The sequence below is a fragment of the Culicoides brevitarsis genome, chromosome 3 (genome assembly GCF_036172545.1).
Source record: "Culicoides brevitarsis isolate CSIRO-B50_1 chromosome 3, AGI_CSIRO_Cbre_v1, whole genome shotgun sequence".
Lineage (NCBI taxonomy): Eukaryota > Metazoa > Arthropoda > Insecta > Diptera > Ceratopogonidae > Culicoides > Culicoides brevitarsis.
This window is the reverse complement of record NC_087087.1, coordinates 14,674,357-14,700,558: the sequence shown is the minus strand read 5'-3', so window position 1 is coordinate 14,700,558 and position 26,202 is coordinate 14,674,357. Positions and strand designations below refer to the sequence as shown.

Below are 26,202 nucleotides of genomic sequence, written 5' to 3'. Positions count from 1 at the left end.
CTTTAAAAGGAATTTTTACTCAAAAATAAACTTTAAACAATTTTCTGTTTAAAAAATCACTGCAGATCTCAAATTCTAAAAATCCCAATTAAAACCCAATTGTTCTTTAATTTATTTAATTTCAAAGTTGAACTTCATACTCGCTTCTCAAAATAACTCCAAAATTGCCGAAAACAACAAAAAGAAATAAAGTTGACAAAAAATGATGCATTCAAGTCACTCGTCAACCCGTTGTACAAAAAAAAAGTTAAGAACAAAAAAAAATGAAGCACAAAAATTATGACAAAACTCATTTTTTTTACACGTAAAAAAGTAAACCGGGCACGAATGACAAAAGAAAAGGAAAAAAAAATAACGAAGACGTTACTTTACTTCGTTTTATGCAGACAAACACACAAAATGTGTTAAAAATTTTATTTTTTTTACCTTTTTTGTGTTCATTTATTTATTTGTATGGAATTTTATTTTTTGATGTGCTTTATCAGTTTTGTTTATTTTTTTGACATGTTAAAATATCGGATATTGAATATTTAACAGAAAATTAGACTAGACTTCCTTTTTGGAGTGTCTCGGTGCGGTTTGAACCGACAGATAGAAAAAAGCAAGAACAGCGCTTTCTCTGTGTTTGTTTTTACGATATTTACATGTTTCGTAATGCATATGCAAGGAAAACAATAAAAAACGTATGTGAGAAAGAGAACTAGATTATTTTTTGTGTGCTTAAGTTATGAGAGGAAGACGAAGACTTTACAGAAAAAATGTAAAAAAAAAGTAAATATAATTATTAATAAAACATGTAGAGCGACTTTTTTCTTGTAAGTTTAATTTTACAGGGTCAAAAAATAATTTGACTTAAGCTAAAAAATTTTTTTTTTAAATTTTGACTTAAGAAATTTTTTTTTAACTTAAGCTTAATTTTAAGAAAATTTATTTTGTTTCCAAAAAATTTTTTTTTACCAGTTTTTTTTTGGAAAAAAATATTTACCTAATTTTTTAAAAATTAAATTAATTAAAAATGTTTTTTTTTCTGTAAATTAATTTGAACTTAATTTAACTTAACGTGACTTATTTTAAAACTTAAGGACTTAAGAGGAAAAATTATTTAAGTTTTGACTAACTTTTAACTCTTGACTTTAAACTTTGAAGTCAAAACTAAATAAAATTTTCCTTAAGTCCTTAAGCTTTTAAATAAGTCACGTTAAGTTAGATAAAAAAATAACTTAATTCACAAAAAAAAATTCCAAAAATGGTCGTAAAGTTTAAACTTTTAAAAAATATTACATTTGACTTTTCTTCTAGTTGAGCTTAAGTTCAACAGGAAACTTAAGTTAAAATTTCCTACATTTTTTTTTTTGACTTAAGTTTAAGATAAAAATAATATTTTAAGTTACAAAATTTTTTTCATTAATTTTGTGACTTAAGCTTGACATAAAAGTTAAAATCTTAATTTCAAAAATTTTTAAGTCAAATTATTCTAAAAATATTTTTTATTAATTTTTTTAACTTAAGCTTAAATCAAAATTTTTTATGAATATTTTTAAAATTTTTTTGACTTAAGCTTGAGGTAAAAATTAAAATCTTAACTTAAAAAAAATTTAATTCAAGTTTTGAGTCAAAAAAAATTTAAAAAAACTTAAGCTTAAGTTAAAAAAAAATTCTTAAGTCAAAATTTTCTATCAATATTTTTTTATTTTTTTGACTTAAGCTTGAGATAAAAATTAAAATCTTAAGTTAAAAAAAAATTTTAAGTCGAATTTTAAGTCAAAAAAAATTTATAATTTTTTTAACTTAAGCTTAAGTTAAAAAAAATAAAAAGCTTAAGAAAAAAAATTCAAAATATTTTTTATTTTTTTTTTATTAAAAGCTTAAGAAGTTTATTTTTTATTTAAATTTTAGTCAAAAGTATTTTCGACCCTGTAACTTAACAAAGAATATGTAAAAATTTTTCAACATTTTTTTTTTGTATAAATTTTAAAGATATGCGACAATACTTACGTAAACTATAACAACTTGCTTGTATGTATTTTTTCGTTCAATTCTTTTTATTACGAGGCGTTTATTGTGTGTACAACTGCGCAAACTTGACATATTTTAAAGAGCGACGTATCATCATCATCAGCGGCAGCAGCAGCAGCAGCAACGTTGACGACAATTTCAGCGACTTTACCGGAAAAAAACTCGTTCTATCGCAGATAATTTTGAATTCTATCGAGAAAATTGAAATGTATGTCACTTCGCAACGAATAAATTTGAGTACATTTTAAAAGTCAAATACGTACACGAAAAAAAATGCTGAAATACACTCGGAATGAATTAATAAGTCACGATAGTGGGTCTTTTTGGTATTTTTTTTTTGTTGAACGTATCGAAGAGCAAACATTCTGAGGCGAGCTCGTAGCTGAAGGCGAGTGAGTGTGTTTGCTTCTCAGAAATTCATTTAAATGTTTACTTTTGATTTAGAATACATGAAAATAAATAAGAGGTGTTTTTATCTCTTTCGCTCTCTCTCTCTCGGTTGCTTTGTTGGTAAATCGCCGTGCATCGAAAAAAAAAGTATCCAGAGTGACTTTTTTCTTTGGATGTTTTTCGTAAGATGCTAGATAAAAAGAATAAATAAAACAAATAGAAGGAAATTTGTTTGTATTTATATTAGATGCATCGATTTGGTTTGGAAACGATGAAAAAATTGGATTACGTTTGTTTCCAATGAATGCGATTGCGACATTTGTTTGTTTTTATTTGAATTTTAAAAAGTGTATTAAATAAATTTTTATTTTATTTTTTATCACAAAAAAATTATTTTTATCGAAATTTCATATATTAAAAAAAAATATTTTTCTTAAAAAAATAAAATTTTAATTATACCTAATTTTTGAATTTTTATTTTTGGGTTTAAAATTAATTTTTAGGTTTTTTTTGATATTTTTTTAATTTTTTTTCAAAAAAAAAAAAAATATAATAAATAAATGAAAATTGAGTATTAATACCAAAAATTTATGTAAAATATATTAAATTTTAAAAATTTAAATTGAAATATTTGAATAAATAAATTAATTAAATTTTACGATATTAGGGCAAATTTTTACCAAAAGTTAAAAACGATAAAGAAAAATTACAAAAATAAAATTTTTAGTTATCAATTTAAACCTTTTTCTCAAGAAGTAAAAAAAAATAATTAATTATTACTTGTGAAAAAATGATAAAAAAAAATATTTTATTAATTTAATTTAGGCCATTAGATTTAATTATTTCACTTTATGTCGCATAAAAAATAAAAAAAAAATAATTTTTTTTACTAAATTTTTGACGTTTTTGAACGTTAATCGTTAATTGAAGATATTAAAATAATTTTTTCTTTTATTATTTTAAGTTTTTAAGTCAAAACTTTAATAAAATTTCACAAAATAAAAAATTTAAGAAAAAATAAAAAATTTCTTCACGTGACTCAAAAATTTTTTCATCAAATTTTCGATAGATAATGCATTTTTAAAGCAAGTTACGTTCATATACGTAACGTAATTTTAATTTTTACTGGACATTATTATCGTTTTTTAATCAAAAAGTACCAAAAAATGTCAAAAATATTTCAATTTTTTCGGCAAAATCGGAACATAAAGTGAAATAATTAAATAATTCTAATAAAAATAAAATTAATTTGTTAAATTTAATTTCTTGATCGAAAAATCGTTTAATAATTTTTTTTTCGTAATAAAAATTAACAAAAAATAATTTAAATTTTTATTTGCAATAAAATCTTAAAAAATATCAAAACTGACAATTTTATTTTTAATCAGTTGTTTGTCAAAAATTAACATTTTTCCATAAAAAATAAATTTTGTCTCTAACTAAATAATTTTTAATATATTTTTAAAAAATATTTTTTTTTGCTAATTGGTAACTCTAAATAAAAAGATTAAAAATTACAAAAAAAATCTATTTTCTATCTTAAGGTTTTTTCCTTTCAAATTATTTTCATTTAAAAAAATAAGAATCTCTTTAAATGCTTTAAAAATATTTTTTATAAAAAAAAATTTAAATTAATTATTTTTTTAAAATTAGGTATTTTAAATTAATTAATTTTTTTAAATTATTTTTTTTTAAATTAAATTAAATTAATGAAATATTTTTTTTAAATTAAAATTTCCCTTAATAGCTCTTTCAAATATTCCTAATAAAATAGAAAAAAACAATTAATGATCCACTGTACGGATAATGATCAAAAAATGACCCAAATTTCATTCTAAACGCTCACAACTGACCAACTTCAGTTCACCAGTTTTGACATTGGAACTTTTACAATTCCAACTTTTCATAAACAAAAACACAAAAAACCACTGATAATGCCAGTAGTTATCATTAGTCGGCAGTTAGTTGTTGAGCGATCAAGCAGCAAGTACACAGCAATGCCAAATGTTGCATGTTGCCGCGTATAATTTTGAGCAATTGACACACATTCCCGTCGATTCTCGTGCACGGCAGAGAAAAACTGTCAATTTTATATAATTTTTATTTCCGTTTGTGCGCTTTTTCTATCGCGTTTTTTTATCAGTCGCACGCTGGAAAAATGCTGGAAAAATTATTGTGATTTATCGTTATGTAATTGATAATTATACCTCCCATGCGATGATGATGTCTCTTCAGAAAATAATAAACTGTAAATCCTCTTCTATGCGCATGAGAAATCACGTATTTTTTTGTTGCAATCGGCAATAATGACGCCAAATGCTGCAACATAGAAAAAAAATATGCTAAGTACGCTTGGGAGATGATTTGATTATCATTTTGTTGCACAATTTATGCGAATTTCGAATGTCACAGACAATTGAATTAAATTGAGATTTTTTCACCGCGCCAAGAAATGCGAGATTTTATCGTGAAGAAATCAACATACAATATAAATTAAATAACTTTATTACCGACTGCCGATTACGCTTTTTTTTTGTTTGTTTCTATGACGTTGTATGATTTATCTTTTCATTGAACGTCTTCGAACCAGGATTAGCGAATTTGCATAGAGGTCGGTACGTGTGAGAAGTACAGCAAGTAATTATAGTTGCATGACGTGACCAGTTCTTGTGAGTATTTAAATAGGAAGGTATTCTAGTTTTTCGTGATAAAATAAATTTTGTGTGAGCGAAAAAAGGGTTTGAGCGCATTTTTGTTTTTATGAAAACATTTTTGACAGGAAAAAATGACAGATGTCAAAAAAAAAATTTTTATTGGAAAGTCAAATTTTTAGAAAATTTCAAATTAACTGAAATTTTCTTAAAATTTTAAATTTAAATGAAAATTTTGACGTTTGTCATTTTTTTTTAAATTTTGACAGATGTCAAATTTGTTGATATTTATAATGTTAAATTTTGATATTTTTACAATTTTTTATAATTAATACAAAAAAAATCATTAAAAGCTGTACTTTCATCAAAATTTTGACATCTGTCAATTTTTTACTGTCAATATTTTTTTGACAAATGTCAAAATATGTTCAAAAATGTAGATTCTGAATTAATTTTGAACGAAGGGTTGGTTATTTTTAAGTTCTAAATTAACTTAAGTATGGAAATTGTTTAAATGGACTTTTAAATGTTAAAAGTTTTAACTGTCAAAAAATTATTGGTAAATGACAGATGTCAAATTTTTTGTTTAAATTTAATTTTTACGAATTTAAAAATTATTTGAAACACATTTTTTTACAAAAAAATCTTAAAATTTAAAAAAAAAATAAAATTAATGGAGAATTTAAAATTTAAACTGACATTTGCTTTAATTTAATTTTATTTATTTTTAATTTTATTTAAATTTTTAATTATTTTTTTTTTAAAATTTTTTTTTATAAAATTTAATTTTTGAACCAAAATTTTTTAAAAAAATAAAAATTTTTTTTATTAAAAATTTTTTTTTTTATTTTTTTAAAATATTTTAAACCAAAATTGATAAAATAAAAAAATAAAAATATAACAACCATAAAATTTTCGGAAATTTGTTCAAAAATATTAAATTAAAAAAAACTAATTTAAGAACAAATTTGAAGCAAATATAAGTTAAAAATTAAATTTTTCCATTAGAAAATGTGATATTTTCCTTTCAAAAAAATCTTAAATAATTTAATTAATAATTTACTTAATTTAATAAAATGTTTAAGCTTAAATTTTTTTTTAATAATTTAAAGCCAAAAATATTAATAAAAATTTTTGAAAAAGAAAAACTTCTAATATTTTCGGTAAAAAAAGATTTATTCAGCATTAACAAATTTGAAAAAAAAAAATTAAAAAATGCAAAAAAAAGTTAAATATCTCTTTAAAAAGTTTGTTTTGTTCACAAAATTCAATTTTTTCAATTGCAATTTTTCAGACTTTTTTAATTTATAAATTTGCAATTTTTAGTTCTTTAAAAAATTTTAAATGTCCCTTAAGTAAAAATTCTTGAAAAATCCCTCATTTAAATGAATCAACTGCAAACCTGCTCAATTTTATACTCGAAGCACTTTATCTCATTTCCTCATTAACAACATCATTTAAATAAATTCTACTGAAACACCAAATAGAACCACTTTGGAGCAAAAAGCCTCAACAAAAACCCGTTTGGCAATAAATTCGCCTTTAGAACTGCTAGAATTGTTGTTACTTTCAATTTCAATGGTAACCGCGCGTCGTACCACGTCATGCAATTACCATTTAACTCATTATGTAACGCGCGAACGATCGGCGCTGATTCACATCTTTTTTTTTTCAAGCGACGAACATTTGTTTGTTTATCGCGAAGTAAACATGACAAGAACGATAAGATTCGTTATCACATCGAAAAAACTGTCAATTTGTGTCTAAACAGTGTCGCGTCAATTCGTCGGCTCGCCTCTGATCAAAAAAATCGAAAAAAAAACTGCTATTGAATTGGAATTCCGAATTCGCATACCTTCTCTTTTATTTATTTGCGACTACGAACGACGCTAATAGAGGCTACTTACATGACTCTCAATCAAAACATAAATAAATCATGTTGTTGCAAAAAAGTTGCAGAAAAACAATTCAAAGTGACTCTCGAAATGATTAAATGCATAAAAGGTGCTCGATACAGGTGAGTTGTTGCTGCGTACAGCAAAATCTAATCACCTTGTAATAATTTATTTCTTTTTCACATAATTTGTGCTGTGCAATGATAAAATACCCTTCGCACCGGTTTTGTTCGATTTGCTCAAGAAAGAGACGTCGATTTATGAAGTGATGAACAAAAAAGAGTTTAAGGGTTGATTAATGGCTCGCGTTCGGCGAGAATTGCGAAAGTTGAGTAATTTATTGTGCAAAATTGCGATTTTTTTGTGTTAAGATGACAAGAAAAATGTATGATTGATTTTTATTTTATTCTCGTAAATATTTGTGTCGAAAAATGGTAAAAAAAAATGCATCAATATGGCGATTTGACGTCAGAGATGACACTGAGGTTTAAGATTTTAACCCAGTTTTTTTTTACAAAATTTTTTTTTATTATTTTTATTGAATTTTTGGTAATTTTTGTCAATTATTTGATGAATTTTTTTTTTAAATTTTATTTAATTTAAAAAAAATATTTTAATAATTTAATTAATTAGATAATAATATTTTTATTATTTTTAATTAAAATTTATCAAATTAAATTATTTTTTTTTATTCTTAAATTATTTTTTTATTTAGAAAAAAATTAAAAAAAAATATTTTTTTTTATTTTTGATGGATATTTAATATTTTTTATCAAATTTTTTCATGAACTAAATTTTTTATTAATTATAAAAATTGAAATAATTTTTTATTAAGATTTAATTTTTAATCAACATTTTTATTTTGAATGGATTTTTAATAATTTTTATCGAATTTTTCATAAACTCGTTATTTTTTAATTAAAAAAAAATATAATACTTCATTTAATTAAATAATATTTTATTTATTTTTTAAATAAAATTTTTTAAGTATTTAATAAATTTAAAAATTAAATTAATTATTTTTTTAAATAACTTTTATCACTTTTAATTAATTTTATTTTTAACTTATTCGAAAAAATAGTAGTATAATTTTTATTTATCTATCTTACACATTTTTTAAATGAAAATAATGAAAATAAATAAATTGAAATATTTTTTTTAATTGAATTATTATTTTTTGAATAAATTTAATTAAATTATTAATTAAAATTAATTAATTAAAAAATTATTATTGTTTTATTTTTTTTTTATATATTTTTATATATATATATTATATATCAATAAATTTTATATGAATTTTAATTTTAAATTAAAATATATTAATTCATTAATTTAAATTTTTCATTAATTTTTATTCATTAAAGAATAAAAAAAAATTTAATGAAAATTATATTTTCAAGAATTTTTTTTATGTGAAAAATAATTAGTTTTGTTATTTAAAAGTTTTGCAATTTTAATCAAATTATTTTTAAATTTTTTTATGCAATAATTATGAAATTTCTTTAATTTATTAAAAAAATCGTCTCAATAAGGTCAAAAACCAGGCGAGATCGTTTCAGTTATGAATCAGGAATATTACTCATGAATTCATATTACTCGGTAATAACCGTTCATAACCGAAATTTGATTATGAACGCATTACGTAAATTTGTACGTGTATACGAGAGAATTATTTCATAATAATTTCATAATTTTCGTTAATTCATCAATAGTAAAACAAATTTGAAAAGATTTTTTAAAATCTTAAATTTTTATTCATTCGGAAATAAAAATAATTCAGAACTTTTATAAAATGAAAATTAAAATTATACTTTCCCGTATCATCAAATATTTAAAATTTTTTTGGGAGTTGCTGTGAAAATTTTAATATAAAATTACATTTAGTTTTGTTATTTAAAAGTTTTGCAATTTTGAAATCATGAAATTATTTTTTATTGTAGGGCAGTTTGAAAAATTTTTCAGAAAACGACTAATGATTTCCACAATTGAAAATTCGAAATTCATCCAAATCTATCTAAATTTTGAAAAACATTTTTTTTTATTTTACTTGAAACATGTTTTCGACTAAAAATTAATTCTAATTTTAAAATTTTTCACTAAAAACAAAATTTTTATAAAATCCATTCTTCATAAATTCATAATTTGGTCAAAAATTATTTGAACAATTATGAATTTTTAAAAAAATGAATTTTCATGAAAAAACTACATAAACTTTTATGATTCATAATTTTGAATTTTTTGAACTCAAAATTTTTTAAAAAAATATTTCTATAAATCACTTTTTGCCTCGATCGAACTATTAATTAATTAATTCCCATTTTTCGCTAGTCTAAACAATTTTTTTTTCTACAATATTTTATTTTTCTCTAGAATTGCAATATTTAATAATAATATTTTGTCACAAGAATATATGCAACCATGACGTGGCGACGATCGACGCTTGGCATCGTCAACAAAAATTATTTTGAAATGATTTAAATTACAAGTTTTTTTTTCTGTGTAGCCAAGAAGAAGAAGTACTTGACTTACCTACTCACATTCTTCTTTATTTATATTTTTTTTTGTATTTTATTTTATTATTAAATCATTGACCGATGCGACCCATAACTGAAAATTACAAAGATGGAAGCTTGTTTTGCGAAGCGATTTTTTTTGTGCGCTCATAGCGCTTAATAATGCACGTCAACGATAAAAATCGAACAGCTGCTGCGAATCAAATCGTTGACGGTAATTTGATTGAAAGAACTAGTCCAGATGCGCGCGAGAGATACAAAAAGCCGTCCCTCTCTAGGTCACTTTTAATCGCGAGCAACGGAAGTTTATATGACAAACGATTATAATTACTCACATTATATGTTAAATATGTCGCTGTTTAATAATGACAAGCGAAAAAAAAAATCAGCTAAATTGCATAACAACGGCAGCAAGTGAAGGAAACCTTTGTTCTGTGCAATGGCCTCTAACGCTAAACGAACAATGATAATACGTTGATGACGATGATAATGGCAAAATTGTTGCTACTTTGGCGTATTTGTCAAGCGCGTAACCGTTTTAACGACGCCACCAACCGTGAAATATGAGTTTTTTCGAAGTTTTCTTCATTTTTTTTTCCGCAAATGAGAGAAATTGAGACATTTTATGTGAAATTTATTGCTTTTAACTGTACTTTTCTTATTTAAGTAAAAGTATCTAGAATATTTTTTTGTATTAAAAATATTGAAGAAATAAGTTTTTTCGTGACAAATATGTAGATCGCCATCTTTTTCTTATGATCGAGATCGGAAAAAAATGTAAACAAAGCATTCGAATCGACTCGTTCTCGAAATCTAAATTTGATATCTTTTTTCTAATTTTTTGAATTTTTCCAAATTATAGATTTTTAATAAAATTTTAAGCAATTTTGTTATTTATGCAAAAATTTTTTTTTTGTAAAAAATTTAAAAAAAAATAAATTTATTTTAAAATTTCTTACAGAGTCGAGATCGAAAAAAATGTAAACAAAACATTCGAATCGACTTTTAAAATTCTTTTGAATTCTTTTCAAATTTTCTTCATTTTATATAAAAATGAGCGAAATCGATGTATAATTTTTATGAAATTTATATTTTTCAAAAAATAATTTTTTGTCAAAAATTTTAAAGAAATTTAAGAAAAATACTTCATTTCAAATTTTCTCACTTAGTCGAGATCGAATAAAAATATAAACAAATAATTCGAATCGACTTAAAATTTTCTAAATTTTATTGTGAAATCCTTTGAATTTTTTTATTTTATTCACAAATATTTTTTTTTAACAAAGTTTATGTTTTTTGCCTTCTTTTGGTCAAAAAATATTTAAAAAATTTTTTTTTTGTTAAAAATTAAAAAAAAAATATTTATTTTAATTTTTCTTACTGAGTCGAGATCGAATAAAAATGTAAACAAATAATTCGAATCGACTTGAAAAAAATTTTGTTTTTTTTAATTTTTATCATTTTTTTTTATCTCAAACAATAGAGAAATGCATGAAATTGAGACACTTACCACGAAATTTATCTCTCCAAAGCTCGTCTGTGTTTGCATTCTGTCGACTGCGATGCCGACACCGACGACGTCCGTTTATGATATTTACATGCCGAAAGATGTTATTTCTTGTGTTCTCTTTAAATTTTATAGACAAATATGTGTTTATGTACATTTCATTTGGTATTCATCGAGCAACAACAACAACAACGAGCAACGAGCAATGTGATGACTTAAAATAAAAAGATAAAGTCGTAAAATATCACATGAATTGTTTTGTAAGTTTTTATTGTAAGTAAATTTTGTGGTCAGAGATATGTAAAAAAAAAGGTGGAAATGTAGGAGGAGTGCATGTGCTTTTTGTACGTGTGTGTGGTATAAGCAGATGATGGATGAAGCTCATGACGATCGTCGAAACAATGGAAATAATTTAATATTTGTTGGTTTAGGTTGTGTGAGATTGCGAGATTGTAACAGATGATCGTTCGTTCAGTAGGTTGGAGAGCTTCCGCTTGATCGTTTGCTAAAAAAAAGTTTAAGATCAGCTGCGGGAATGCTGTGACATAACCTCAATCGAGATCGGAATTTCTTGTTAATTTTTTTAACGATTTTTTCAATGATTGCTAATGGAATTGTTTCAAAATCAGTTTCAATGTTTAAATCTGAGAGAAATAAGAATCAATCTTGAAAATGTTCTTGTCTCAGATGCGGTTTGAAATGCAGTTATGAACACAAAAGCCGTAAAAACAGGTTACATTGATTAATCTTTTGAACGGTTTTGAGGTAAAAGTTCAGATTCGTTTTCAAATGCATTCAATTTTTCAACCATTTATTCTACGTTAAAGGACAAAGATCGTTCCTCAACTATTTTTTGAGCTAAAATTCATCTTTTTGACGTTAAAAAATGAGGTTCATAGTTTGGCTTAAAATTATTTAAGAATTTTCATTAATGTATTTTTTAAAATTTTAAAATAATTTAATTTAATTAATTAATTTAATAATTTTGAGTATTTTTTTAATTTAAATAATATTAAATTAAATTAATTCAATTTAATAAAAAAAAATTTCACTAATTTTATGACTTTTAGTTTGAAATTTTTCGTTATAAAAATATGAAAATGAAGATTTAAATAAAATTTCAATTCGAGATCGAATAAAAATGTAAACAAAGTATTCGGATCGACTTCTAAAATTTTCGTTCTCGATTCCAGTAGAGATGTCAAAAATGAATATTTATTCTAAGATCAAACTAAATATTTAAAAAAAATAATTATTTTCATACATTTTCAGTAAAATCTTTAAATTTTTGTTAAAATTTGATTTAAAATTACTTTTTATTAATTTTAAATTATTTATTCAAATTTTAAAATTAAATAAAAAATTCTTTAAAAGTAAATCTGAAAAATTTCAATTTTAAGAAGACAAAAGCAAACATAACCTCAAAAAAAAAATTAAATGAATAATTAAAATTAAATGATTCTTGCTCATCTGCAATTCTTTCTTCATTTTGAAAGTATTTTTTTTTTTTGCAAAATAAAAATGCATGTGACAAAAAAACTTCAAAGAAAAGAAATCGCAAATTCTCATATATTTATCTTTCTTCCGCATCCATGTCACATCTTTCGTCATTTCTTACACATTTCTTTTTTTTTAAACATTTAAAAAAAAATTCAAACCAGAAATGTTAAGAAGAAGACGAGAAGAAAAAAAGTTGTGGTGGTGGTAAATAACAATGGAGTCCGTAATAACAATAATAAGTAACTGAAAATAACTGTTAAACGCATATTTAAATTTATTAACACATCTCAAAGGTTTTTTTACGTCTCTCTTAAGGTACGTCTCTCGTAAAACACATAAAAAAGTATTGTAACTGGATTTTTTTTTTCTTCCAAAAGGTATGAATAAAGAAAGTCATCAACAGGTAGACACGTTTCCTATTAATTTGACGTGACTTTACATCGAAAAATGCGTCTTTGTGAAAAATTTCGAAAATATCGTTAAAATGCAGGAATAAATACCGAAAATAATAATTTTTTGTTTGTTTACCAATTTTACGTTAAAACGAAACAATTTCAAGCATTGTTCAAAGCTGCCGTACTTGGCGTATGCTAATTAGCTTCGTTCGATGTCTTCGCGTCACATTTTCAGGTATTTACAAGTAAATAAAGGTAAATATTAAAATTTCTCCAAATATAGGAAGATCTTATTAGCTTACATGGCTCTTTACTCTTTTGCGTAATTTAAAGCGCTTAACGTGAGCTTAACATGCGTGAATTTCATCATCATCTTCAAGATTCCGCGTTTCGAGTCGAGTCGAGTACGTGCGCGTACGTGTGTACGAGGTCTGTAGGTGCGCTACGAGAGACCCTTATCACCTTGACCAAATTGCTTCGTTCGACGTCGAGTGCAGTAGAACCAGTTCAAGCAAATATAATTAAATAAAATTTATTGTGAAGACCTTTGAAATGTGGAAAAAAAATAGCTTAACATGATTATTACTTAGCGTATTTCTACCAAAACAATTTATGAAATGCATGCTAAAATAATTAGTATGCAACTCGTGATGCAGGTTAATTAGCACATGTTTATTAGAATAAAGGTTTTTTTTTACTTCTTTTTTTTTAATTGTTTTTTATTAAGACGGTACGGTTTTTGTTCGGCGCAAATGAATGCATGTTTGACACTGACAAAGTTACAAGAAAAATAAAATAAAATAAAAAACGCACCGTGTGTGATAAAAACTTGACCATGCTCTAATCTAGTTCTAGTTTTTTTTTTGTGTGTAAGTGCAGCTTTTGTTTTATTTATGAAATAATTGTTGTTGCAACAACAACTGGATAAACAAGGCAGGCATGACGTTTAAGGTGTCGCGACTTTAGAAACCAGCTTTTTACTTATCGCCATACCTCTTTTTCGAGTCGAAATTTTTTATTTATCTTTTTTGCGTGTGCAGGGATGGGATTATTTTACGCAGGGTCTTTAATTATTTAAGAAATTCATAAAATTTTAATTAATTTAAGATTTAATTAAATTTAATAATTTTTGTTTATAAATTTATTAATTAAAATTTAATTATTTATTTAAAATTTTTATTGTTTAAAAAAATTAATTAAATAAAATTTTATTTAATTAAAAAATTGACATCTGTCATTTCTTGTTAATCAAATGTTACATTTTTTTATGAATTTTTTTTTTTTTGAAAATATTAATTTTTAACATTATTTAATTTAAAACAAATTATTTAATTTAATTTATTTAAAATAAATTATGAAAAATTTTGACACCTGTCACTTTTAAAGCTGTCAAAAATATTAGAAATTCATAATTTTATAGCGTAAATTTAAATTTTTTTTTAAAAAAAATTTAAGGCTAAAAGTTTTTAAATTTAAAATAAAAAGTATTCAAAAGTGAAATTTTGGCAAAGAAAAAAATATTTGTCAAAATTTTGACAGTTACAAAAAATGACAGCTGTCAAAATTTTTGATAAAAGTTTAATTTTGATTCATTAACGAGTTATTTTCTGTAATTTTTGAACTAAAAATGTGCTCTTTAGACATGTAAAATTGAAACTTTTAGAATTTTTGTCAAAATTTTTTTTTATCAAATCTAAATTACTTAAATTATTTAGAGAGAATTCTTTTCAAATTAAATTAAATAAAAAAAATCAATATGAAAAAAATAAATAAATTTAAATTAAATGAAAAAAAATTAATAAAATATTAAATTAAAAAAAAAAAATAAAAAAAAATATAAAAAAAATTTAAATTTAAAAAAAAAAATAAAAATTAATTAAAAAAAAAAAATAAATTTAAAAAAAAAAATAAGTATTAAAAAAAATAAATAAATTTAAATTAAATGCAAAAAAAAATAAATAAAAATATAAATTTCAAAAATAAATTTAAATGAAAAATTAAATAAATTTAAAAACAAATAAGTAAAATTAAATTTAAATAGAATTCTATTTTTAAATATTAATTTTTAATTAATATTTTTAAATTCTATTTTTAATTTTAAAAATTTTCAAGCAAAAAAAAATAATTGATGTAAAATTGCAAATTTAATTTAAAAAAAATCAAAATTAACATAAAATTTTACTAAAAATCGAAAATTAAATCAAATTTTTAATTTTTGAAAATTTTTTATATGAACATTTAATTCATAAATCTAAATATTTTTGATATTTTTAAATTTAAAAAAAAAAATTCTAAAAAATTAATTCTAATTTTTTTACAGTCGAAAAATCTCATAAAACCCAAAAAATAAATTTTTATTCAAGTTCCGCAATGCACTTGCCATGCGATAAATTCAAGATACCACTGCGCATCGTTGTCATTTTTCGCATTTTACGTCTAAATTATGTGCGAAATGCATTTACGGCCCTTGCTTCGACGACGTGTGTAACGAACGGATGAGATGAAATTCCTCACATTATGACATATTTTGCATTTCATTCGAGTTTCAAGTGTGTGACGGACACAAAAGAGCCAAGCAAAAGTTAAACAAATATTAATAATAAAGTAACAAAAACGGGAAAAATATTGGCTTTTTGTGTGTACTTTACTTTTATGACTTGAACAAATTCAAACGAGTTTGAAAGTTTCTCGCATTCGAAACGCAACAAAGATCCATTGAAGTCCATAAAGTGACTTTTTTCAACTGAAACTAGCCTTTTAGTAGGTCATGCAATTGATAAATATTCCGAGTGAAGGGCGACAATTCACTTTTTTTTGCTCGAAAACTAATAATTTTTTATTTTTTTTTGTCTTTTCAGATCTCGGGCAGCAATGTCAATCTCGAGGACAGCTGGTTCTGGGAGCCGGAAGACAAAACTTCCTCCGCGTCGTCCAAAAAAGATGACAACGAGTCACCTTCAGCTGCCGACATGACCACAATTGCCTTGGATTCGGGCACGGAACACGAAATAATTGAACGTCTGCAACGTCAATTGAGCGAACGCGAAGCGAAACTCAAGAAAATCTCCATAGAAAATGCTTTGATGAACGAAAAATTGAGTCAATTGACGGCGGAGAACAAGGAACTCACGCAAAATCTCGACGAACTCGATCAGCAACACTCTTTGGCGATGGAAGAAGTTCTAAAATCCAAAAAAATTCAAACAGAAAAAATTTCTGCGATGGAAAAAGACCTCGAAAAGTTGCAAAAAACTGAAAAAATGGTCAAAGACTTGGAAGAAAAGCTAAAATCAGTTACAAAATCCCACACGGACCTCGAAGAAAACTACAAAAAAGTCGAAAAATCGTATTTGAGCGCTCTAGAATCGGAAAAACGTCTCAAAGACGAGTTGGAAGTCTTCAAAAATGAACTTGAATCACTCGTTCTGGAAAATGTCGAACTCAAAGCAGCCATCGAGACTAAAGAAACTTCAACCAGAGGCGAATTGGACAATATTTTGGTCGAAAATAAAAAATGCATGGAAGAACTGAAGAAGATTTCGCATGAAAATAGCGAGTTACAGGCAAAAGTCGCACGTTTCGAAGAGGAATTGGCGAAAAATGCATCAAAAACTGCTGAAACTGATCAAAATGCGAATTTATTGGAACGAATTAAGAACTTGGAAGACGAAATTACGGCAATTTGCATCGAAAACAGCAAATATAAGGACGACTTTGAACTGGCGAACCAAGAAAAGGACGAAATGTTCGCAGAATTATGTGAAAGAAAGAAGGCCCTCGACGAATTTACGATAAAATTCGAACATGATATGCTCGATGTGAAGGACAAAGTCAAATTTATGGAAGATCTCGAGGAGGAAAATGAAAAATTGAAGAAAAAACTTCGAGATTTGGAGTCCGGAGACGTTCCAAAGTCAGCAGAAAACATTTCTTTCGCCGAAATGAAGGAACTGATCAAGACCCATTTCAGTTTCGACTCGAATTTGGTGTCCGAAAAGGACTATTTTGATGATTTTTTGGAGTCAACGAAGGATGTCACCTCTAAACTCAAAGCTACGGAGCGTCAATTGATGGATTCGGTTCACGAACTCAATGTTCTGAAGGAAGCTTATGCCGCGCTCGAGAACGAAAAGGAAATTTTGAAGACAGATTTGCTAAATTACGAGGTCGAGTGCTCGGAACTCGTGAAAAACAACGATATTCTCGTCATGGAAGTGGAAACACTGAAAACGGGCAAGCTGGAGACCATTCCGGAGCAAAATGAGGACATTGAGATACTCGAACAGCAACTTGTCGATTGCAATAATGAGGCGAAGAGCAAGTTGGATGAGTTTGAAGTCGAAAAAACGAACATGTTGGAGCGAATTGACGGCTTGAGTCACAATTTGATGGAAATGGAGTGCAAAAAACGCGATTTGGAGATGTACATTGAGGGATTGGAGAACGAAAAAAGCAATTTGTTGTTCGAAATTAACGAACTGAAGGCAGATAAGGGCGTTTCCAACACGGATGACGACGCCGAGGAGCAAATTTCGGAGTTGGAAGACCAAATTCACAACATGAAACGCGATAATTCGGAGTTGCTGAAGAAAATTCAGACCTTGGAAGGGGCTTTGCTCGAATCGGAACACACTTTTGGCACTTTACAAGCGTCTTTGGAGGAGCAAAAGTCGGAAAAATCGAAATATGAGACCGAAATTGCCGAATTAAATCATCGAATTTCGACGCTTCAAGCAGAATTGAAGGAATCTGTGCAACTTGGCATCGAAACTCGTCTCCAACTTGAGACTGAAGTGTCAGAATTGCAAGAAAAACTCAAAAAATCCGAGGAAAATCATTCAGCGACTCAAAAAAATCAACAGCATGAACAGGATTTGGTCGCTGAAACGAAAATTAATGCATTAGAAACGCAGATTAGCGATCTCGACGCATGCAACGGGCAGCTACAAGCCCAAATCACCGCATTAAACGAAACAATTGCCGCAACGGTGCATGAGAAAAACGAATTAATGCATAAATTGCAGGAGAAAACGCAAGAAAATGCAAATTTCCAAGGCGAAATCGTGCGCATCACGCAACTGCACGAGGTTGCAGCGGCAAATTGTGAGAGTTTGACGCAAAAATTGGCGTCGCTTGAGGCGGATTTGAAGGCGGCCGCTAATAAGGATGCGGAAAAGACGAATGATCAGATGCACTTTTTAAGGGAAAAAGCGGATATTCTTACGGCGAATCTCTTGACGGAGCAAAATAATCAAAAGTTGTTGCAAAATGAGAAAATTCAACTAATTGAGAAGAATCAGAATTTAACGAAGGATTTGGAAAGGTTGAGGGAGCATTTGTTGGAAGTTGAGGATGGACATACGCAGGAAGTTATGCAGCTGCAGAAGATGATTGATGAGCAGAAACAGAGACTTGCCGATATGGAGGGACAAGTGAAGCAATCTAGTACGGCGTATACGTCAGCAAAGTGAGTATTTTTATTTATTTATTTTCTTTGGGAAGTCACTGAAATTAAAAAAAAACTTTAATTAAAATTATAATTTTTAACGGTATATTTTGAAATTTTTTTCCAAATTCTTTAATTTTTATATTTTTAAAAAATCAATTATTTAATTTTTAAAAAAATATAATTTTTATGTTTTCACGCAAAATTTTTATTTAAAAAATATTAAAAAAAAATATTGAATTAAAAAAAATTAAGATAATTTTTTTTAATATTCAAGAAATTAAATTCGAATTAAATTTTAAAAATTACTTAATTTTATAATATTTTTTTTTATTCAGAAAAAAATAATAAAATTCCAATTAATTAAATAAAAAATTTACTTTTAAATTTTTAATTAAAAAATTTAATTGAATAAAAAGAATTTAAAAAAATAATAAAATTAATTACAATTAATAAAAATTAATTAAAATACTTAAAAATTATTCAATTAAATTTTTAAAAAATGTTTTGCTTTTTTTAATTTTAAAATTTTTAATTTTAAATTAAAATCTTTTTAAAATAATTTTAAATTTTTAAAAAAAATATTTTTATTTAGAAAATTAAAATATTCAGAAAAAAAAAAGATTTTGAATTTCAAGTAAGGCTGCTCAAATTTAAAAATTATTTAATTTTAAAAGTTTGGGGCAAAAAAAAAAAAAGTTGAAAAAAAATTGCCCGTTTTTTGGTCTTTTTTCATAGGGTTAATTTTCAAGAAAAAAATAACTTAATTTTTGTATTGAAAAAAAATAAAACATGAATTTTCTTCTAAAAAAATTTATTAAAAAAATTATGTTTCAAAATTTTTGAAGTTTTTTTTATGAAATTTTTTTTTTGAAATTTTTAAAATTTTAAATTATTATATTTTTATAACCAAAAAATTAATGATCAAAAATTGTTTTTATTTAGAAAATTGCCCCCCCCCATTTTGAAAAAAATGGGAAAAAAAGATTTTCGAAAAAAAAGCGGTAAATAAAAAAAAAAAAAATAATAAAACCAGTACTTTTCCATTCAAAAAAATAAAAAAAAAATAATTATTAATATATAAATTAAATTAAAATAATTTTCTGAATTAAAAAAAATAATTCGTGATGTTAAATATTTTACTTTATTTTTCAAAAAATTAATTTAATTTTTTTGCTACTTTTTTTTCTTAAATTTTGCAAAACACTATTTTATTTTATTAAAAAAAAATTAAATCAATTTTTTTACTTAATTTTTACAGCATTCGCGCGAATCAACAAGTAGAAGTCCTGCAAAACCAATACAAATTACTCGTTCAACAACGAGATGAAATTTCCGCTAAATTGAGTGCCGCTGAAGATCGCGAAGAAAAGCATCAGGCAGCTTTGACTAACTTACAATGCGTTCTCGAGCAGTTCCAACGAGGTATTTTTTAATTTTTTATTAAAAATCATCAAAACTGACCTAAAAATTAATTTTAGACAAACAAACCGACATCGACGCTGCCTGCTACAAACTCCGCAAAGACATCGAAAAAGGCAAAGAAGAAGAAAATCATTTACGCGAAGAAATTGACACCCTTTTGAATCAACTTGCCGACGCCAAACAAGGCCTTGCTGCAGCTTCACGTCTTTCGGATCAACTTGAAACCAGTAATCAAACAATTTCGAAGCTAAAATCCGAGCGTAAGTACATGAAAAATATTTTTATGGTAGTTTTTTTTTTGGAATGTTTGGCACTTTTTTAACGTATTAACTCAAGTAGATCCTTAGAAGTAGAATTTTCAGTACTAATCACCTTTTTTAACAATTTTATTTTAAAAAAATATTTTTTTTTTCACACTTTTTTCTTCTGTACCTCTAATCTATACAAATAAAAAAACCACAAACCACCAACCACACATCATCGCAAGTAATTAATCTCCATCGACACAATCAATCAAAACATTTTGGGATGACACGCTTATCAAAAACATAAAAAAATACAATTTTAAAGGCCAATATCAGCTGGTAATTCTGGGCTTTTTTATCATTTGAGTTCCCGGAATTTCAACTGATATTTTGCCTTTTTATTGTACAATGCTCTATTGAATTATTTTTTAAAAAACTATTTTTTGTGTGTGTTCTTTTCTATTTTTTAATTAGTTTTAAGGAGTTTAAAAAAAATTTAAAAAATTATTGGTGATTAAATTTTAGTAATTATTTTTTTGAGTGATGCACTTTTTGTTATTGTTTATTTTTTTGATGTGTTTTTATTAAATATTTGTTTTTTATTTTTATAATTTATTTATTTTATTTGTGGAAAATGGAAAAATTTGCATAAAAAATTAGAAGGCATTTTATGCAAATTTTACATTTTTGTATTTTTCTGTAAAAGTAAACTGACTTTCTTTCTATAAGTAATTGATTTTTATTTATTTAAAAAAATTATTTTTCGAATTTTGAAAAAATTATTTAGAAGTTAATTTAATTTATTAAACTGAATTTATAAAAAAAATTCTATAAATAATTAAATTTTTTTTATTTATTTAAAAAATATTTAAAAAAATTATTTTTCGAATTTTCATTAAAATTTTACAAATATATATTAAATTTTAATTTAAAAAAAAAAAAATTTAAATAAGGCCGCTCCAAAAAATATGCTTCATTTTAAAAAAATTATCATTAAAATTGCCCGTTTTTTGGTCATTTTTCAAGAATTTTTGAAAATTTTTTTAAAATTTTTAATATTTAAAAATTTTTTTTTTTAAATAAAAATGAATTAAATTTTTCAAAAAAATTATTTTTCAAAATATTTTAGTAAGTTTTTTTACGAAATATTTTTTTTTGTTGAAAAAAACATTCTTATATCAATTTTAAATTATTATATCTTAGACCATTAAATATTTTACAAAAATTGTTTGAAATGTACGAAAAATTTTCAAAATTTAAAAAAAAAGATTTTGGGACAAAAAGTTCGAAAAAAATTTGGAGCGGCCTAAATTGAATTTTTAACAATAATATTCTTTGCTGTACAAAAATTAAATTAAATTTAATAAATTTTTATCATTAAAATATTTTATAATTTTTAATAATTAAAATGAAATAAAATATAATAAATAAAAAAAATTAATAAAAAAAAAATAAATAAAATTATATTTTTTTTTAATAATTTAAAATACAATACAATAATGTTTTATTTTTCGACTTAATTTACATGAATGACTATACTTAAGTTAATACATAATTTTATAAACTTTTCTACAAAGCAAAAAAGTAAAGGATATCACAATAAATTTTAAAATAATTCAAAAAAATCACAATAATCCTTTGATGGGGCATCGATGGCAAAATCTAGAGATGAATCCCACGATAATTAATTCGTCGGCTGTGATAATAATTTAAAACATAAATTCTGAAAAAATGTTATTTTAAAATAAAAAAAAATAAATAATTCAAAAATCAATTAAAATTGCCTTAAATATTTTAAAAAAAATAGTAGAAAAATTTGGTATAAAATTAAATTAATTATAAAAACAAAAATAAAATATTTTACAAAATTAAATTAAAAATAATTAAATAATAAATAATTAAAAATATAATAAAATTTTCAAAGAAAGTCAGTTTACTTAATCTTAAAATATCTTGGTGCACTATTTTATGTAATAAATGTGTTTTTTTTTTATTTAATTTTTAAGTTATTTTTGAATGTTTTTAATTTTTTAAGTTTATTAATTTATTTCATCTTTTGCTGACATGTCCTGGGCAATCTCAAAACTGTAACTGTGGGATAATTTTGCCATTTGCGTGCTGCCCACGTTACAGGATGGGGTTACCCGATGCATGTTATAGTCGTCTGTTTTCAGTTAACTTTTATTATTTTTTTTGTGACAGTGATCGTTTATCAGCTTTTTATTTATTTTTTTTTTGTATTCCATTTAAAGTGCTTGTGATTGTCTTAGAATTAAAATAATTAATTAATATTTTAAAAAAAAGAATGAAAAGTTGTTGAAAAAATGTTAGAAAAGTGAAAAAAAGACAACTTTGGACTGAGTATTTCATCAGGTACTGGTTAAGTTGCTTTGAATATCACCAGTACTTATGTTATGCTCGATCTAAGGCCGTGTCATAGTTCTGCATGGATTTTTATTTTAATTTAAAAATTATTTTTGTTCCTTTCAGAGCTCGTTAAATTTACAGAGAATGTCATAGTGAATGATCCTGCATCAAATTTTTAATTATTTTTTTGTATTTTTAAGATTTAAAAATTTTTTAAAAATTATTTTTAATTTTTTTTTTAATTTTTCTTCAATAGTTTCCCGCTTCCAAGACAAATATCTGGAAATTGAGACGAAAATGCAGCAAAGTGAGCAAAATCAAGCCGATAAAGTCGAAAAACAGCTCGTCAAAAATATGTTAATTGGATATATCGTTGCTCCGAATGGCACGGATAAGCAACAAATCCTGAAACTTCTCTCAGCAATTCTCGATTTGAATCAAGAGGAACTCGCCAAAGTCGGTTTACTTAAACCCAGTGGTTGGCTCGGCGGTTTATTGGCGTCTCCTGGTCAACAAAGTGAGTTTTTATCAAAAATATCTTCAAAAAAAAATATTTTTTTAAATTTTTTTTCTTCGATTTTTCAGACACCTACAACCGCGAAAGTCTCTCGCAAGCCTTTGTAAAATTCTTGGAGACTGAATCGTCGCCCCGGGCGCCCTCCGCTGAGCTGTTAAGTCTTCACAAAGACACTCCGACGCCAGTTAAGGCACCGCCGACGCCTGTTTCGGGCACACATAGCAGAAGTTCGAGCATTGGATCCGCTGTGGGAACGACGACGATGCAAACGCCAACGACAACGCCACATAAACCGGATCGCCCAACAGTTGCCGTTCAACCGATTTTACTGAATGAGGGGATTTTGCAGCCGACATTCGTTCCGCAACGAAATTCTAGTGCAATTTTGAAGGATATTCTGAATGATTCATGATTCGATCGTTACAAGTCTTAAGTTTATTCTAAATAATTAAAAAAAAAATTAATTAGGAGATTTTTTCACGCATTTGTTAGATTTGATTGAGAGCCAAGCGGCGCATTTTTGTGTAGCAAGTCATTAATTAGAATTAAGAAAGGAGACGATTTTGAAAGGAATGCACGGAACGCAATTTATTGTTAAAAGTTGTATGAAAAAATTTATATTTTTCAATAAAAATTGATTTTTAACTGTTAATTTCAAGGTTTTTTTATGAAAATTTGAATAAGAATTTTTGGTCCAAATTAGGTAAGTATTTCATCAATAAAATTTAAGTTTCTTCGATTTTTATGAATTTAAAATATATTTTTTTACATATTTACATAAAATTAAGTTTTTAAGAAAAAAAATTTATTACTTAATTAAATTATGACCAGGAACTTAAAAAAAAACATAAAAATATATGTTGCAAAAAATTTAAGAATTTGAGAAAAAAATTTAAAAAATTCTGGAAAAAATTAAACCTTTTATTGGTCGAATTGAAAAAAAAATGATTTAAATTAAAAATAGCCGGATTAATTTTTTTTTACAAATCTGAGGAAAAATTATCATTATTTAAAATAAAATTTTATTTTTTTTTAATTACGAAAAATTTTTTAAAAAATTTGAATTTTGCAATTAAATTTTCAAATGAAAATAAAAATAAATTTGAAATACCCATTTTTAAACAAAATGCCAATTTTCAAACAAAAAAATTTTAAAAATGTTTTGTTTTTTTTGCATTGATAATTATTTATTTAAAACTGATTTAAGAACATTTAAGTTAAATTGAAAATTATAAAAAAAAAATCAAAATTTTTTTGAAAAAAAAATTACAACAATTTTTATGAAAAATATTTTTAGAAAAGATGTTAAAACACAATTTCATGTTAAAACACAATTTTTAATACAAAATTTTTTGAAAAATTAAAAAAAATTTTTAATTTTTTTCCAAAGTTTAAAATTAATGATTTAATTTAAAAAAATTTTAATATTTAAATGAAATTTTAATTTTTTTAATTTTTTAAAACGAATTTTTGGAAATGAAAAATGGGGCATATGCTCAAAAAATTTTAAAACAATTTTAAAAATCCAATAATTAAAAAAAAATTTTTTAAAAATTTCATCAAAAATTACCGTTTTTCGGTCTGTTTTAGTAATTTTTTAAGAAGTTTTTAATTCTTACTAATTTTTTTATGAAAATCATATTTGAACATGTATTTTTTACTGTACAAATATTTTTCATAAAATTACTAAATTTATTTTTTGACAGTTTTTTTATGAAATTTTTTTAAATAAATAAATAAATAATCCTTATTAATTTTTGTAGTTTAAATTTAAGATTTAATTAGTAAGAAAATTATTAAATTTGAAATTTATGAATTTTTTTAAACTAAAACGAATTATTTTGAAACGTAAGGTCTGCCCTCTGATGCCCGAACAAAGTACTAAATTTGTAAACAATTGAATTAGCGGAGTTTTCATAAAATTCAAAAATAAATCCAAAACATTTTTGAAGAGTCAGATATTTATTTTTATTTTAATTTAGTTAATTAATAAACAATTTTTAAAAGAAAACCTTCAATTTTCAGATTAAACTAAAAATTAATTAAAATAATTATTCATTCGCCATCAGTTATTAAAAACTGACATAAAACAACAAAAAATAAAAATGTTTGGTCGAAGTCACATGAATCCGTATGACTTCCACAAACATTTGGTCAATGAATATGTCCTGAAAAATCCTGGAGGTACTGCAGCTCTAAAAAGAGACGATTCCAAAGGTAAATTTTATTATTTTTTTTCTTAAATTATTTTATTGAACAATTTTTTTTATTTTTTTTTTTTAGACAAAACCGATTTCGACATCATAAGAGAAAATCATCGATTTGTGTGGAATTCTGACGATGTCGACGACAGTTGGGAGAAAAAGTTGGCTAAAAAATACTTTGATAAACTCTTCAAGGAATACACAATCTCAGACCTGAGTCAGTACAAAGACAACAGAGTCGCCCTTCGATGGCGAGTTGAAAAGGAAATTGTGACGGGAAAAGGACAATTTATTTGCGGCGAACGAAAATGTGATGAACGAGAAAATTTGGTAAATTATTGAATTTAATTTTTAAAAATTTTTAATTGAGAAATATTTTTTTTAGCGATCATGGGAAGTAAATTTCGGATACGTGGAAGAAGGAATAAAGAAAAATACTTTGGTGAAGTTGCGACTTTGTCCGAGTTGTTCCGACAAATTGAACTACAGATCGAAAAAACGGGAAATTAAGCGGTTGAAGCGCAGTAGTAAAAAGAAAAGTCACAAAGAAGGAACTGTTGAGAAAGGAGAAACAAGTAAAGATCTTAAAGATGTTTCAGAGGAATCAAGTTCTTCAAAGAAGGCAAATGAATCAGAACCAGAAGAACCTAAAGCGAGCAAAAATGAAGTTATTATTGATAAAAATCATTGGACTAAGGGTTTGTTTTATATGATTTTTTCATTTTTTCTTAATAAAAATAAATTTAAAAAAAAATATTTTTTTTTGTAGAAAGCAATTCTGAAGAAAATGTTACACGAGAAGAAGAATTTGATGACTATTTGGAGGATTTATTGTTATGAATTTCTTGTAATTATTCATAAAAGCGTAACTGATTAAAAAAAAAATTATTAAAAAAAAATAAATAATAAATAAAAATTATTTTTATTAAAATAATTTCCACTTAATTAATAAAACTTTATTTAATAAATTAATTAACAAAAAAATTTTAAATTAATTTTTTAACGTTTTATACGTTTATTTTTTAAAAAATTTTGCAATATTTTTAAAATTTTTTAAAAAAAGAAAAATACAAATTCAATCAGAAAAAATCAAAAAAAAATTTTTATGATTTTTTTTTTTTCAACATTTTA

At 24.5% G+C, this 26,202-nt stretch overlaps 2 protein-coding genes across 3 annotated transcripts in view; both read left to right on the top strand.

Annotated features, from left to right (window-relative positions):
- LOC134834976 (thyroid receptor-interacting protein 11) overlaps positions 1-23,519 on the top strand; it is a 37,890-nt gene extending 14,371 nt beyond the window's left edge. For both annotated transcript variants that reach the window (XM_063849812.1, XM_063849813.1), the window contains 5 exons: positions 15,726-18,334; positions 19,575-19,738; positions 19,795-19,998; positions 22,607-22,867; positions 22,936-23,519. In XM_063849812.1, the coding sequence (XP_063705882.1) occupies positions 15,726-18,334; positions 19,575-19,738; positions 19,795-19,998; positions 22,607-22,867; positions 22,936-23,279 (3,582 nt within the window). In that variant the 3' untranslated portion in view covers positions 23,280-23,519. The remainder of the gene's footprint in view (positions 1-15,725; positions 18,335-19,574; positions 19,739-19,794; positions 19,999-22,606; positions 22,868-22,935) is intronic.
- A 1,295-nt stretch (positions 23,520-24,814) lies between these two features.
- Positions 24,815-25,955, top strand: LOC134834893 (protein FRA10AC1). Its single transcript, XM_063849698.1, has 4 exons — positions 24,815-25,084; positions 25,151-25,401; positions 25,457-25,769; positions 25,841-25,955. The coding sequence occupies exons 1-4, from the start codon at positions 24,973-24,975 to the stop codon at positions 25,909-25,911; spliced, it is 747 nt and encodes a 248-aa protein (XP_063705768.1). The 5' UTR covers positions 24,815-24,972; the 3' UTR covers positions 25,912-25,955.
- Positions 25,956-26,202: the final 247 nt, after the last annotated feature.